The sequence below is a fragment of the Ornithorhynchus anatinus genome, chromosome 3, assembly GCF_004115215.2.
Source record: "Ornithorhynchus anatinus isolate Pmale09 chromosome 3, mOrnAna1.pri.v4, whole genome shotgun sequence".
Lineage (NCBI taxonomy): Eukaryota > Metazoa > Chordata > Mammalia > Monotremata > Ornithorhynchidae > Ornithorhynchus > Ornithorhynchus anatinus.
In genome coordinates this window covers 70803117-70819871 of record NC_041730.1, presented here as the reverse complement: position 1 = coordinate 70819871, position 16755 = coordinate 70803117, and the positions used below count along the sequence as shown (strand labels likewise).

At 53.6% G+C, this 16755-nt stretch overlaps 1 protein-coding gene across 3 annotated transcripts in view; it reads left to right on the top strand.

Annotated features, from left to right (window-relative positions):
* Positions 1-8150: 8150 nt before the first annotated feature.
* Positions 8151-16755, top strand: part of TXNL1 (thioredoxin like 1) — a 45611-nt gene continuing 37006 nt past the window's right edge. The window contains exon 1 of one of the 3 annotated variants that reach the window (XM_029060027.2): positions 8151-8362. In XM_029060027.2, the coding sequence (XP_028915860.1) occupies positions 8265-8362 (98 nt within the window). In that variant the 5' untranslated portion in view covers positions 8151-8264. Of the gene's footprint in view, positions 8363-15184; positions 15256-16755 lie in introns of those variants that run through there. The other 2 variants (XM_029060028.2, XM_029060029.2) reach the window with 2 other exon arrangements.

Here is a 16755-nt window from a genome sequence, read left to right as displayed (position 1 = left end):
TGCCCACTATGGGTAGGGCGCAGCTGCGACAACTCGGGACAAGTGTGCGGCTGAGATTTCCGATATACTCCCTGGTGGTGGGCATAGAAGAAAAGACTGAAATGAAAAAAACTATCAATCAATCAATCAATCAATCAATCAATGATATTTATTGAGCGCTTACTTTGGGAAGAGCAAAAAGCACTGTAGACTGTAAGCCCCGATTGGACCGTAAGCCCATCAGAGGGCAGGGACTGTCTCTATCTGTTACCGATTTGTCCGTCCCAAGCGCTCAGTACAGTGCTCTGCACATAGGAAGCGCTCAATAAATACTACGGAATGAATGGATGAATGTTCTAAGTGCTTGGGAGAGTACAGCAGAATCTACGGACATGTTCCCTGCCCACAGTGAGTTGTCCATTCCAAGCGCTTAGTACAGTGCTCTGCACATACTAAGCGCTCAATAAATACGATTGAATGAACGAATGACTAAGAAACAAGGACAGAAATCAAAATAGCAAGTAATGATATGACATAGTAAGGCACGTTACAGTTACATTTAGAGAAGCAACGTGGCTGCGTGGAAGGAGCCTGGGATGGGGAGTCAGAGGACATGGGTTCGACTCCCGGCTCTGCCCCTTGTCAGCTGTGCCACTGTGGGCGAGTCACTTCACTTCTCTGGGCCTCAGTTCCCTCATCTGGAAAATGGGGATTAACTGTGACACGTGGGACAACCTGATGACCCTGTATCTACCCCAGCGCTTAGAACGGTGCTCTGCACCTAGTAAGCGCTTAACAAATACCAACGTTATTAGCCCTCCTGAGAGCTCACCTCCTCCAAGAGGCCTTCCCAGACTGAGCTTCCCCTTTTCCCTCTGTTCCCTCTGCCCCCCTTCACCTCCCCTCAGCTAAGCCCCCTTTTCCCCCCCTTTCCCTCCGCTCCTCCTCCTCTCCCTTTCCCTCCCCTCAGCACTGTGCTCGTCCGCTCATTTGTCTATATTTTTATTACCCTGTTTATTTTGTTAATGAGATGTTCATCCCCTTGATTCTATTTATTGCTATTGTTTTAATGAGATGTTCTTCCCCTCGATTCTATTTATTGCCATTGTTCTGGTCTGTCCGTCTCCCCCGATTAGACCCGTAAGCCCCTCAATGGGCAGGGACCGTCTCTATCTGTCACCGATTTGTCCATTCCAAGCGCTTAGTCCAGCGCTCTGCACACAGTAGGCGCTCAATAAATACTATTGAATGAATGAACAAGGGAGCTATGTGTCCTGAGGTCATGTCTTCTAATAATCTTTGCTTTATGAAAAGGAAGAGAGATAACAGGGTCACTGTGTACAATTGTTGGTGATCTGTTTGGAACCCCCCCCCCCCCCCGCCAAAACACAAATGAGCTCGAATTACAATCTTTTTTGGAAAACTGCAGGGGTGACTTGATATTTGTGCTTCGGATTGAAATAGTCACTAGCCACAAGAGCTACGTGTCCCGCGGTCATGTCTTCTAATAACCTTCGATTTATGAAAAGGAAGAGAAATAACAGGGTCACTTTGTACAATTGTTGGTGATCTGTTTGGGAAAAAAAAAACCCCAAAACACAAATAAACTCGAATTACAATCTTTTTTGGAAAACTGCAGGGGTGACTTGATATTTGTGCTTCGGATTGAAATAGTCACTAGCCACGAGGGAGCTACGTGTCTCCTGCGGTCATGTCTTCTAATAACCTTCGATTTATGAAAAGGAAGAGAAATAACAGGGTCACTTTGTACAATTGTTGGTGATCTGTTTGGTAAAAAACAACCACCCCCAACCCACAAATAAGCTTGAATTGCAATCTTTTTGGAAAGTTACAAGGGTGACTCGATATTTGTGCTTCAGATTGAAATAGAAACTGGCAAAATGCAACTCATTCCAAATTCCATGCCGAAGGAATTCAACAGGCACAACTTTGATTCTTGGTTTTGACAGCTAGCAGGATTTCATATCTCAACTTTGTGGTGTACTGTTACCCCGTTTTTTTTTTTTTTTGAATGGTATCTGTTAAGCGCTTTTTACGTGACTGGACCTGTATTAAGCACTGGGGCAAATACAAGCAAATTTCAGTTATTTTTCCCTGCATTTCTGCTCCTTTTTAAAAAAAAAAATATGAAAGGCAGCCTTAGAAACTGATTTTATTCTTCTTTGGCCTTTGGCCAAGTCGGTAATTTAGTAGCCATGAGTGTTCCTGTCTTTTCAGGAGCCTTTGGTAGAAAAAAGTTCTGTGGTGTTTCACGACATTTACCTACACAATATGACTAACAGGAATGCAACTTCTATTGCTCTCTGACTACAGCTTGGCCTAGTGGATCCAGCACGGGCCGGGGAGTCAGAGGGACCTGGGTTCTAATCCTGACTCCGCCAACAGCTTGCTGTGTGAGCTTTGGCAAGTCACTTCTCTCCGCCTCGGTTGCCTCAGCCGTAAAATAGGGATACCTGTTCTCCCTCCTACTTCATTCATTCGATAGTATTTATTGAGCGCTTACTATGTGCAGAGCACTGTACTAAGCGCTTGGAACGGACAATCCGGCAACAGATAGAGGCAATCCCTGCCCATTGACGGGCTCACGGGTCTAATCGGGGGAGGCAGACAAAAACAAGACAACTTAATCACAATAGATACTTGAGACTGTGAGCCCCATGTGGGACGGAATCTGTGACCGACCTAATTAACTTTACCTAGCCCAGTGCTTAGAACAATATTTCAGTAGTATTTATTGAGCGCTTACTATGTGCAGAGCACTGTACTAAGTGCTTGGAATGGACAATTTGGCAACACGTAGAGACAATCCCTGCGCATCGAAGGGCTCACAGTCTACAGACGGACAAAAACAAGACAACTTAATCACAATAGATACTTTGATAATAATAATAATGTTGGTATTTGGTAAGCGCTTACTATGTGCAGAGCACTGTTCTCAGCGCTGGTGTAGACACAGGGGAAATCAGGTTGTCCCGCGTGGGGCTCACAGCTTTAATCCCCATTTTCAGATGAGGGGAACTGAGGCCCTGAGAAGTGAAGTGACTCGCCCACAGTCACACAGCTGACAAGTGGCCGAGTTGGGATTCGAACCCATGACCTCTGACTCCCAAGCCCGGGCTCTTTCCACTGAGCTACGACTGTGAGCCCCATGTGGGACCGAGTCTGTGACCGACCTAATTAACTTTACCTACCCCAGTGCTTAGAACAATATTTCAGTAGTATTTATTGAGTGCTTACTATGTGTAGAGCACGGTTCTAAGCCCTGGGGGTGATACAGGGTCATCAGATTGTCACATTTTGTAATCCCCATTTTACAGATGAGGCAACTGAGGCCCAGAGAAGTGAAGGGACTCGCCCACAGTCACACAGCTGACAAGTGGCAGAGCTGGAAGTCGAACCCGTGACCTCTGACTCCCAAGCCCGGGCTCTTTCCACTGAGCCACGCTGCTTCCTAGCGCTTGGCACAGAGTCAGCGCTTGACAAATACCATCCTGATGATGATGATGATGATCTAGTCCTTGGCACAGAGTAAGCGCTTGACAAAAACCATCCTTATGATGATGATCGCCTAGCGCTTGGCACAGAGTTTATCTAGTGCTTTGCACAGAGTAAGCGCTTGATAGATACCATCCTTATGATGATGATGATGATCTAGTCCTTGGCACAGAGTTGATCTAGCGCTTGGCCCAGAGTCAGCGCTTGACAAAGACCATCTTGATGATGATGATGATCGCCTAGTGCTTGGCACAGAGTCAGCGCTTGGCAAAAACCATCCTTATGATGATGATCGTCTAGCGCTTGGCATAGAGTGAGCGCTTGACAAATACTATCCTTATGACGATGATCACCTAGCGCTTGGCCCAGAGTCAGCGTTTGACAAAAACCATGATGATGATGATGATGATCGCCTAGTGCTTGGCACGGAGTTTATCTAGCGCTTGGCACAGAGTCAGCGCTTGGCAAAAACCATCCTTATGATGATGATCGTCTAGCGCTTGGCATAGAGTGAGCGCTTGACAAATACTATCCTTATGACGATGATCACCTAGCGCTTGGCACAGAGTCAGCGCTTAGCAAAGACCATCCTTATGATGATGATCACCTAACGCTTGGCACAGTGTAAGCGCTTAGCAAAGACCATCCTTATGATGATGATCTCCTAGAGCTTGGCACAGAGTCAGCGCTTAGCAAAGACCATCCTTATGATGATGATCACCTAACGCTTGGCACAGTGTAAGCGCTTAGCAGAGACCATCCTTATGATGATGATCTCCTAGAGCTTGGCCCAGAGTAAGCGCTTGACAAATACCATCCTTATGATGATGATCGCCTAGCGCTTGGCCCAGGGTAAGCGCTTGACAAATACCATCCTTATGATGATGATCGCCTAGCGCTTGGCCCAGGGTAAGCGCTTAGCAAAGACCATCACTATGATGATCGCCTAGCGCTTGGCCCAGCGTAAGCGCTTAGCAAAGACCATCACTATGATGATCGCCTAGCGCTTGGCCCAGCGTAAGCGCTTCGCACAGACCATCCTTATGATGGTGATCATAATTTATTGCCGTCGTTCTCGTCTGCCCGTCTCCCCCGATTAGACCGTAAGCCCGTCAAACGGCAGGGACCGTCTCTATCTGTTGCCGACTTGTTCATCCCAAGTGCTTAGTCCAGTGCTCTGCCCGTAGTAAGCGCTCAATAAATACTATTGAAGGAATGATGATTGCCTAGCGCTTGGCCCAGAGTAAGCGCTTAGCAAAGACCATCACTATGATGATGATGCTGCTGATCGCCTAGCGCTTGGCACAGAGTCAGGGCTTGACGAATACCGTCATTACGATGATGATGATCTAGTCCTTGGCACAGAGTTTACCTAGCGCTGGGCACAGAGTAAGCGCTTGACCAAAACCATCCTGATGATGATGATCCCCTAGTGCTTGGCACAGAGTTTATATCGAGTGCTTGGCACAGAGTAAGCGCTTGACAGAAACCATCCTTCTGATGACGATCACCTAGCGCTGGGCACAGACTCAGCGCTTGACAAAAACCATCCTGATGATGATGATGATGATGATCTAGTCCTTGGCACAGAGTTTATCTAGCGCTTGGCACAGCGTCGGCGCTGGACAAAAACCATCCTGATGCTGATGCTTCCCTTCGAGCGACCTGATCGCTGAGGGGGAAAAAAAAAAAAAAAAACCGTTTATTTTTTCAACCTGACGACGATGATGCTTGTTTTAAGGAAAAGCGTGGCTGAGGCGGCGCTGCCAACCCCGCCCGCGGCCTGGGCCCCGACGGCAAGGCCCGGGACCCCGCGCGCTCCCGACCCGCCGGGAACGCGCCCCCCCCGCGCGCTCCCGCCTCCCCCCCCACGTGGAGCGCGCGCCCGCGCGGGGGCTGCCGGGAACCCCCCTCAGCTCCCTCCCCCCCGCCCAGGTTGGAGCGCGCGGGGGCTGCTGGGAACCCCCCCCCGCCCCCTCCTCTCCCTCAGCGCTCTCCCGCCGCCGCAGTTGGGGCGCGCGGGGGCTGCCGGGAACCCCCCCCATCTCCCTCCCCCCAGGTTGGAGCGCGCGGTGGCTGCTGGGTCCCCCCCTACCTCCTCATCTCTCTCAGCGCTGCCCCCCCCCCCCAGTTTGGAGCGCGCGGGGGCTGCCGGGAGCCACTCCTGCCCATCTCCCTCCCCCCAGGTTGGAGCGCGCGGTGGCTGCTGGGTCCCCCCCACCTCCTCATCTCTCTCAGCGCTGCCCCCCCCCCCAGTTTGGAGCGCGCGGGGGCTGCCGGGAGCCACTCCTGCCCATCTCCCTCCCCCCAGGTTGGAGCGCGCGGTGGCTGCTGGGTCCCCCCCACCTCCTCATCTCTCTCCGCGCTGCCCCCCCCCCCAGTTTGGAGCGCGCGGGGGCTGCCGGGAGCCACTCCTGCCCATCTCCCTCCCCCCCAGGTTGGAGCGCGCGGTGGCTGCTGGGTCCCCCCCCACCTCCTCATCTCTCTCAGCGCTGCCCCCCCCCAGTTTGGAGCGCGCGGGGGCTGCCGGGAGCCACTCCTGCCCATCTCCCTCCCCCCAGGTTGGAGCGCGCGGTGGCTGCTGGGTCCCCCCCACCTCATCTCTCTCAGCGTTGCCCCCCTCCCAGTTTGGAGCGCGCGGGGGCTGCCGGGAGCCACTCCTGCCCATCTCCCTACCCCCCAGGTTGGAGCGCGCGGTAGCTGCTGGGTCCCCCCCACCTCCTCATCTCTCTCAGCGCTGCCCCCCCCCCAGTTTGGAGCGCGCGGGGGCTGCTGGGAGCCACTCCCGCTCATCTCCCTCCCTCCCAGGTTGGAGCGCGCGGGGGCTGCTGGTTCCCCCCCCCCGCCTCCTCATCTCTCTCAGCGCCCCCCGCCCCATTCGGAGCGCTTGGCGGCTCATCTCCCTCAGCGCTCTTCCCCCCCCACCCCGCCGCAGTTGGGGCGCGCGGGGGCTGCCGGGAATCCCCCCCATCTCCCTCCCCCCCCAGGTTGGAGCGCGCGGTGGCTGCTGGGTCCCCCCCCACCTCCTCATCTCTCTCAGCGCTGCCCCCCCCCCCCAGTTTGGAGCGCGCGGGGGCTGCCGGGAGCCACTCCCGCTCATCTCCCTCCCTCCCAGGTTGGAGCGCGCGGGGGCTGCTGGGTCCCCCCCGCCCCCTCATCTCTCTCAGCGCTCCCCGCCCCGCCCCTCCCCGCTGGGACCGCTTGGCGGCTCATCTCTCTCAGCGCTCTCCCCCTGCCGCAGTTGGGGCGCGCGGGGGCTGCCGGGAACCCTCCCGCCCATCTCCCTCCCCCCCTCCCAGGTTGGAGGGCGCGGTGGCTGCTGGGTACCCTTCCTCTCATCTCCCAGGTTGGGGCGCGCGGTGGCTGCTGGGAATCCCCCCTCCCCCTCCTGGGGCTCCCGGGCGAAGGGTGTAGAGAAGCGGCGTGGCTTAAGAGGCAGACGTCCCGGGTCCTGCTCTCGCCCCTGCCGCCTCTCAGCCCGCGTGACTTTGGGTCACCTCGGTGATCTGTGCCTCGGCTCCCCCATCTGGAAAAGGGGGCTGAAAACTGAGCCCCGCGTGGGGCAACCTCCTGACCTTGGCTCTAGCCCAGCGCTTGGAACAGTGCTTGGCGCATAACAAGGGCTGAACAAATACCATCATAATGATCTCAGAGCTGCCCCAGTGGGTTGGAGCGCGCGGTGGCTGCTGGGAAGCCTCCCCCCGCCCTCTCAGCGCTCCCCTCCCAGGTTGGAGCGCGCGGTGGCTGCTGGGTCCCCCTCTCTCAGCGCTCTCGCCCCGCCCCTCCCTGTTGAGAGCAGGCGGTGACTCATCTCCCTCAGCGCTGTCCCCCCGCCCCTAGTTGGAGCGCGCGGTGGCTGCTGGGTCCCCCTCTCTCAGCGCTCTCGCCCCGCCCCTCCCGGCTCAGCACACCTAAGTGACTCATCTCCCTCAGCGCTGTCCCCCCGCCCCCCCGCAGTGGGAGCGCGCGGTGTCTGCTGGGTCCCCCTCTCTCAGCGCTCTCGCCCCGCCCCTCCCGGCTCAGCACACTCAGTGACTCATCTCCCTCAGCGCTGTCCCCCCGCCCCCCCGCCGTGGGGGCGCGCGGTGGCTGCTGGGTCCCCTCTCTCAGCGCTCTCGCCCCGCCCCTCCCGGCTCAGCACACTCAGTGACTCATCTCCCTCAGCGCTGTCCCCCCGCCCCCCCGCAGTGGGAGCGCGCGGTGTCTGCTGGGTCCCCCTCTCTCAGCGCTCTCGCCCCGCCCCTCCCGGCTCAGCACACTTAAGTGACGCATCTCCCTCAGCGCTGTCCCCCCGCCCCTAGTTGGAGCGCGCGGTGGCTGCTGGGTCCCCCTCTCTCAGCGCTCTCGCCCCGCCCCTGCCGGCTCAGCACACTTAGTGACGCATCTCCCTCAGCGCTGTCCCCCCCCCGCCCCTAGTTGGAGCGCGCGGTGTCTGCTGGGTCCCCCTCTCTCAGCGCTCTCGCCCCGCCCCTCCCGGCTCAGCACACTTAAGTGACGCATCTCCCTCAGCGCTGTCCCCCCGCCCCTAGTTGGAGCGCGCGCGGGGTCTGCTGGGTCCCCTCCCCGGTGGGAGTGCGCCTGCGCGCGCGCGGTGCATGCCGGGCGCGGCTCCTCCTCCTGCCGTCGCCGCCGCCGCCCCCGTCTTCCTCGTCTTCTTCGTCGTCCTCCTCCTCCTCCTCCTCCTCCTCCTCGTCCCCGGGCCTCCCGCCTTCCCTCCCGCCGCGGGGCGGTGAGCGGGCAGCGAGCGGAGCGCTGCGGGCCGCGGGAAGATGGTGGGCGTGAAGGTCGTGGGCGCCGACCCGGATTTCCAGCCCGAGCTCAGCGGCGCCGCCGCCCGCCTCGCCGTCGTCAAGTTCACCATGAGAGGGTGAGCGGCGGGGGGGGGAGGGGAAAGGGGGAGGGGCGAGCACGCGCTCCCCTCCCCCTCCCCCTCCCCCCCTTCCCACCTGGGCCTCCGGGTGTGACGCGCCTATAATCTGTCCATTCATTCAGTCGTACTTATTGAGCGCTTACCCTTCATTCAGTTGTATTTATTGAGCGTTTACTCTCCAGTCGTATTGGTTGAGCGCCTGCTGTTCGTTCATTCATGCATTCACTCAATCGTCATTGATGGAGCGCTGATCATTCACTCATGCCGTCAGTCGTATCGATTGAGCGCTTTACTACGCACTCATGCATTCAACCGTATTGATTGAGCGCCTTACTATTCATTCGTTCGTTCAACCGTATTGATTGAGCGCCTTACTATTCATTCGTTCGTTCAACCGTATTGATTGAGCGCTTTACTATTCATTCATTCGTTCAACCGTATTGATTGAGCCCTTTACTATTCATTCATTCGTTCAACCGTATTGATTGAGCCCTTTACTATTCATTCATTCGTTCAACCGTATTGATTGAGCCCTTTACTATTCATTCATTCGTTCAACCGTATTGATTGAGCCCTTTACTATTCATTCATTCGTTCAACCGTATTGATTGAGCCCTTTACTATTCATTCATTCGTTCAACCGTATTGATTGAGCGCTTTACTATTCATTCATTCAACCGTATTGATTGAGCGCTTTACTATTCATTCATTCAACCGTATTGATTGAGCGCTGACCATTCATTCATTCATTCGTATTGATTGAGCGCTGACCATTCATTCATTCATTCGTATTGATTGAGCGCTGACCATTCATTCATTCAATTGTATTGATTGAGCGCTGACCATTCGATTGTATTGATTGAGCACTGACCATTCATTCATTCAATCGTACTTATTGAGCGTTTGCTATTCATTCATTCAATTGTATTGAGCGTTTACTATTCATTCAATCGTATTTATTGAGCGCTAACTATTCATTCATTCAATAGTAGTTATTGAGCGCTTACTATTCATTCCATAGTGTTTATCGAGTGCTTGCTATTCATTCATTCAATAGTATTTATTGAGCACTTCCCATGTGCAGAGCACTGTATTCATTCGTTCAATAGTATTGAGCACTTACTCTGCGCAGAGCACTGTATTCATTCATTCGGTAGTATTTATTGAGCGCTTACTCTGTGCAGAGCACTGGACTAAGCGCTTGGAATGGACAACTCGGCGACAACTAGAGACAGTCCCTTTGACGGGCTTAATATTGCATATATTGATTACTATATTCATATTGCATATAGGAAAGTTTTTCCGTATGGGACTCGTTGCCCCATTTATTTTCGTAAGGGTGGTGGTGGTGGTGGTTGAGCGCTTTCCGTGTGCCGAGCACTGTACTAAGCGCTGGAGGAGAGAGAGGGTCATCAGGTGGTCCCCCGTGAGGCTCACAGTCTTCATCCCCATTTTGCAGATGAGGGAACTGAGGCCCAGAGAAGTGAATAATCATAATAATGTTGGTATTTGTTAAGCGCTTAATAATAATGATGATGATGTTGGTATTTGTTAAGCGCCTACTCTGTGCAGAGCACTGTACTAAGCGCTTGGAATGGACAGATCGGTAACAGAGACCATCCCTGCCCTTTGACGGGCTTAATATTGCACAGAGGAATGTTTTTCTATATGGGACTCGTTAGCCCATTTGTTTTCAGAAGGGTGGTGGTGGTGGTTAAGCGCTTACTAAGTGCAGAGCACTGTTCTAAGCGCCGGGGAAGATACAGGGGAGTCAGGTGGCCCCACGTGAGGCCCACCGGCTTCAGCCCCCTTTTGCAGATGAGGGAACTGAGGCCCAGAGAAGTGAAGAATAATAATAATAATAATAATGTTGGTGTTTGTTAAGCGCTTGCCATGTGCAGAGCACCGCTCTAAGCGCTGTGGGGGAGAGAGGGTCATCAGGTGGCCCCACTTGAGGCCCACAGTCTTCAGCTCCATTTTGCAGATGAGGAAACTGAGGCCCAGAGAAGTGAATAACCATAATAATGGTATTTGTTAAGCGCTTGCCATGTGCAGAGCACTGTTCTAAGCGCTGGGGGAGATACAGGCTAGTCAGGTGGCCAAAGTGAGGCTCCCCATCTTCATCCCCATTTTACAGATGAGGGAACTGAGGCCCAGTGAAGTGACTTATTAATAATAATAATAATGTTGGTATTTGTTAAGCGCTTACCATGTGCAGAGCACCGTTCTAAGCGCTGGGGAGATACAGGGTCATCAGGTGGTCCCTCGTGAGGCTCACAGTCTTCAGCCCCATTTTGCAGATGAGGGAACTAAGGCCCAAAGAAGTGAAGTGACTTGCCCCCAGTCACACAGCGACAAGCTGTATAGTACTGTGTACAATGTATATATATTGTACAGTGCCATGTGTCTGTATATGACTTATTACCCCATTTATTTTAATAATGTTGGTATTAAGCGCTTACCATGTGCAGAGCATTCATTCAGTAGTATTTATTGGGCGTTTATTATGTGCAGAGCACTGGACTAAGCGCTTGGAATGGACAGTTCGGCAACAGAGACCATCCCTGCCTATTGACGATCTCACAGTGTAATCAGAGCACTGTTCTAAGCGCTGGGGAAGATAGAGGGTCGTCAGGTCGTCCCACGTGAGGCTCACAGTTAATCCCCGTTTTACAGATGAGGGAACTGAGGCACCGAGAAGTGAAGTGACTTGCCCACAGTCACACAGCTGACAAGCTTTATAGTATTGTGTACGATATACGTCCGTTGTATATAGTAATATCTCCCTGTACATGGCTTATTACCCCATTGATTTTCTTAATGAGGCGCACATCTCTTTGATTCCGTTTTTCTCCGTGATGTTGTTTGGCTCTCTTTGGCTTTGCCGTCCCTCTCCCCCCTTTTAGACGGTGGCCCCGTCACTGCTCCTTTCTATACATGACTCATTACCCCATTTATTTTGCCAGTGAGGCGAAATACATCTACATCCCCTCGATTCTGTTTATCTCGCTGATGTCGTCTCGTTCTCTTCGGCTCCGCTGTCCGTCTGCCCCGGTTTAGACGGCGAGCCCGTTATTGCTCGTTTCTATTTATGACTTAGTATCCCGATTATTTTCTTAACAAGGTGCCCATCCCCTTGATTCCGTTTACCTCCGTGATGTTGTTTTGTTCTCTTTGGCTTTGCTGTCCACCCGCCCCCTTTTAGACGGTGACCCCGTCATTGCTCATTTCTATATATGACTTACTACTCCATTTATTTTGCTAGTGAGGTCTACATCCCCCTGATTCTATTTCTCTCCATGATCTTGTTTCCTTCTCTTTGACTTTGCTGTCCATCCATCCATCCTCCCCCTTTTAGACGGCGTGCCCGTCATTGCTCATTTCTATATCTGACTTATTACCCCGTTTATTTTGCTAGTGAGGTGTACGTCCCCTCGATTCTATTTCTCTCCATGATCTTGTTTTGTTCCCTTTGGCTTTGCCGTCCGTTTCCCCCCCGTTTAGACGGTGAGCCCGTCACTGCGCATTTCTATGTACGATTTATTACTGCATTTACTTTGTTAATGAGGTGCGTATCTCCTTGACTCTATTTATCTCGCTGATGTTGTCTTGTTCTCTTCGGCTCTGCTGTCGGTCTCCCCGGTGTTTAGACGGTGAGCCCATTATTGCTCATTTCTACGTATTATTTATTCTGTTAACGAGGTGTACATGCCCTTGATTCTCTCTCTCTCCGTGATGGTGTCTCGTTCTCCTTCGCTTTGCTGCCTGTCTCCCCCGTTTAATAATAATAATGTTGGTGTTACGCGCTTACTGTGTGCCCGGCACTGTTCTAAGCGCTGGGGAGAATGCAAGGTGATGAGTTTGTCCCACGTGGGGCTCACAGTCCTCATCCCCACTTTACAGATGAGGTCCCTGAGGCCCAGTGAAGTGACTTGCCCAAAGTCACACAGCTGACGAGTGGCAGAGCGGGGATTAGAACCCATGACCTTGACCCCTAAGCACAGGCTCTTTCCACTGAGCTACACTTCTTCTCTAGAAGCTGCTTCTCTAGGTCGTGAGCCCGTCGTAGGGCAGGGTTGGTCTCTCTCTGTTGCCCAGTTGTCCATTCCAAGCGCTTAGTACGGTGCTCTGCACGTAGTAAACGCTCCATAAATACGATTGAACGAATGAATGGGCAGGGACGGTCTCTATCTGTTGCCCAGTTGTCCATTCCAAGCGCTTAGTACGGTGCTCTGCACGTAGTAAACGCTCCATAAATACGATTGAACGAATGAATGGGCAGGGACGGTCTCTCTCTGTTGCCCAGTTGTCCATTCCAAGCGCTTAGTACGGTGCTCTGCACGTAGTAAACGCTCCATAAATATGATTGAACGAATGAATGGGCAGGGACGGTCTCTCTCTGTTGCCCAGTTGTCCATTCCAAGCGCTTAGTACGGTGCTCTGCACATAGTAAACGCTCAAATATGATTGAATGAATGAGTGGCCCGGTCCGGGGTGCGGCCGCCCCTCCTCGGTCCTCCAAGCGTCCCGGGGGCCCCCGGCTCAGGCCCCGGGCCTGGTCCTCTCCCCTTCCTTCCCCGCCGCCGTGGGGAGCGGTCAGCCGGGCCCGCGCCCTGCTCCCCCGCCCCCTCGTCTCCCTGAATTCGCTCATTCAGTCCTATTTATTGAACGCCGACTCGGGGTCGACCGCGCCGAGCGCCGGGGAGAGGACCCTACCGCAACGAGGACGGTCCCTGCCCACAGCGACCTCCCGGGCCGCGCCTGCCGGCGGGGCCCCCAATAATAATAAATAATAATGATGGCATCTGTTTAGTGCTTACTATTCATTATTCGATTGTATTTATTGGTATTCAGTGGTTTTTCTTAAGGGCTTACTATGTATTGAGAACCGTTCTACGCGCTGGGGTGGTTACAGGGTCATCAGGTTGTCCTATGGAGGGCGCACAGCCTTCATCCCCATTTTCCAGATGAGGTGACTGAGGCCCCGAGAAGTGAAACGCCTGGCCCCAAGTCACACAGCTGACACGTGGCGGAGCCGGGCTTAGAACCCACCCCCTCTGACTCCCGAGCCCGGGCTCTTTCCACTGAGCCCCGCTGCTTCAACCCAGGCAGTCAACCAGTCGGCGCCCTCGGTGAAGCGCCTGCTGGGGGGCAGAGCGCTGTACTGAACGCTTGGAAGAGCACAGCGTAGCAGGTGGCAGCCACGTCCCCTGCCCACAGCGAACTTCCTTGCCGTCGAGACGGGACCTGTCCTGCCCACGCCGCCCTGCTACTCGTCGTCTACACGCTCTGCTCTGTTGGTTCATTCGATCGTATTTATCGAGCGCTTACTACGTGCAGAGCACTGTAGTAAGCGCCCAAACCCCCTCCCGAGCGCTTAGTACGGTGCTCGGCCCCTCGGTAAGCACGCGGTGACTTCCACCGGCGGATTGTGCCAGCGGGGTGAGTCGTGCGTGGCGGCAAGCCCTCTCTGTCGTCCCGCACGCTTGTTAACGATTATGGTATTTGTTGAGCGCTTACTACGGGTCGGGCACCGTACTAAGCGCTGGGGTGGATGCAGGCAAACCGGGTGGGACCCAGTCCCCGTCCCACGTGGGGCTCAGTCTCGATCCCCATTTTACGGATGAGGGAACAGAGGCCCAGAGGAGGGAAGTGACTCGACCGAGGTCACACGGCAGGCAAGCGGTAGAGCTGGGATTAGAACCCGTGACCTTCTGACTCCCAGCCCCGAGCTCTTTCCACTACGCCACGCTGCTAATACTCACGCCTTCATTTCGCCTCTCTCTTTCTCTCGAGAGTTATTTTCTAGCTTTTGGTGGTGGTTTACAACTGGCCCGACAAACAGCTTGTGTAACTTCAGCTGTCGATGAGGTTGTCAGTGTGTGAACCTCCGTGGAGGAAACGAAGCTCAGCTCACCAAGGGCTTGGGAGCCGCATAAGACGTAGGACAAAATCCAGAGTGGAGGGGGGAACTAGTGGGACGGTCTTATTTAAGTAGACATGCTTCCATTTTTTAATCCTTAATAATAATAATGATCATATTTGTTAGGCGCCTACTAGGTGCCAAGCACTGTTCTAAGTGCTCAGATAGATACAGGGTAATCAGGGTGTCCCACGTGGGACTCAGTCTTCATCCCCATTTGGCAGATGAGGGAACTGAGGCCCAGAGAAGTGAAGTGACTTGCCCAAAGTCACGCAACAGTCAAGCGGCAGAGCTGGGATTAGTAATAATAATAATAACGATGGCATTTGTTAAGCTTTTACTATGTGCCAAGCACTGGGGAGGATCCAAGGTGATCAGGTTGTCCCACGTGGGGCTCACAGTCTTCATCCCCATTTTCCAGAGGAGGGAACTGAGGCCCAGAGAAGTGAAGTGACCTACCCAGAGTCACACAGCTGGCAAGCGGCTGAGCCGGGATTAGAACCCACCACCTCTGACTCCCGGGCTCTTGCCACTTGGCCATACTGCTTGGATTTCTCTCGCTGGGTTCTTCAGTGACGGTTGGGCTGTTTCAAATTAGCGCTCTCTCTCTCTCCGGAGCAGCGTGGCTCAGTGGAAAGAGCCCGGGCTTGGGAGTCAGAGGTGGTGGGTTCTAATCCCAGCTCCGCCACCTGTCAGCTGTGTGACTTTGGGCAAGTCACTTGACTTCTCTGTGCCTCAGTGACCTCATCTGTAAAATGGGGATTAAGACTGAGCCTCATGTGGAACAACCTGATTACCCTGTATCTGCCCCAGTGCTTAGAATTGCTCAGCACATAGTAAGTGCTTAACAAATACACACACACACACACACACACACACACGGAAGGTAATCAGTTGTTTCTCACCAGACTTGCATGGAGAAGCGGGCCAATGGAGGTGAGAGAAGAGGAAAAAAGCAGGCTGGGAGGTAGGGAGGAAAAAAAAGCAATTATTTTTCTTGGATGTTATTTTCTAGTAGGAAAGAAGGGCTTCCCAGAAGAGCAAGATGGTTAAGGTCAGGGACGGGGGAAGCTATGGGAAAGACGATTGCCGTTTTAATCAAACAATTGGAATTTGAGCAGAAATTACTCCGAAGCCTTCCAGATGCAAAATCTGCACCAATTTCTCTCCTAAAGGTTGTTTTTAATTCTCTAGAATTTTTCAGATGCAGAGCGTCTGTTACTCCGGGGCTCGGTTTATTTTTTGGACGGAGGCTTTCGGGTTTCCTTAGTCGTCGAAAACGTACCGTCATAGCTCTTGGGCATCCAAAATAGAGCTCCTGAGTTGGATCGATTCCATATGATCTCATGGCTTTTTTTATACTTCCAAAAACTTATTTCGGTCCTTAGGAAAAGTCGAATCCTAATTCGTTTAGGCTGGAGATGGAATCCATACGAAGGCAGAGTCCGAGTCACACCGCCACCTCCACAGTAAATGCAACCTGGGGAGATATTCTGCATCATTTAATAACGATGGCATTTGTTAAGCGCTTACTATGTGCAAATCACTGTTCTAAGCGCTGGGGGGATTCCAAGGTGATGAGGTTGTCCCACGTGGGGCTCACCGTCTTGATCCCCATTTTACAGATGAGGGAACCGAGGCTCAGAAGTAAAGTGACTTGCCTAAAGTCACACGTCCCACAAGGGGCGGAGCCGGGATTAGAACCCACGACCTCCGACTCCCCGGCCCGGGCTCTTTCCACTGAGTCGCGCTGCTTCTCTTTCTCACCCTACCCAAGCCCCACCCCCTGCATTATGATCAGTCAGTGCGGGGAAATCAATTCCTCCCTCACCCCGTCCTTCCCGCCGTCGCCCCCAGCACCCCAGATTCACCCCCCACTTCAAACCGCCTCTCGCTACTCCCCCTTTCCTGCTTGCAGCCGCGCCTCCCTGCCCCGGCCCAAGCCCCAGAAATAATAAAATTATGGTATTTGTTAAGCGCTTACTATGTGCAGAGCACTGTTCTAAGCGCTGGGGTAGATACAAGGTAGTCAGATTGTCCCCCGTGGGGCTCACGCTTTCTTAATCCCCATTTTTACAGGTGAGGTAAAAATAGGCACCTGGCTGGAAGGACCGTCCCCTCCGGCTATCGCCCCGACTTCCCCTTCCCGTCCAGTCCTCCCCAGCGGGTTGTCTTCCCCCGGGGGCCTCCGCTTCGTCTCCTCCGACTCCCGGACTGCCGTTTCCATCCCCTTCCTTCCCCTGAGGTCGGGATCTCCGAAGACGTCGTCCTCTCCTCCTTGCCAAATCTACTGGGACCGCGCGCCGTCCTGATTCTCTCTCTGTCTCCTCGGCCGCCTCCGGTACCGCGGCCCACTCCTTCCTATCTAATCGCAGGTCTCTCCTGGTTTCCCCTCTTCTCGGCGTACTTTCATTCAGTCGTATTTACTGAGCGCTTGCCGTGGGCAGAGCACTGGACCGAGCGCTTG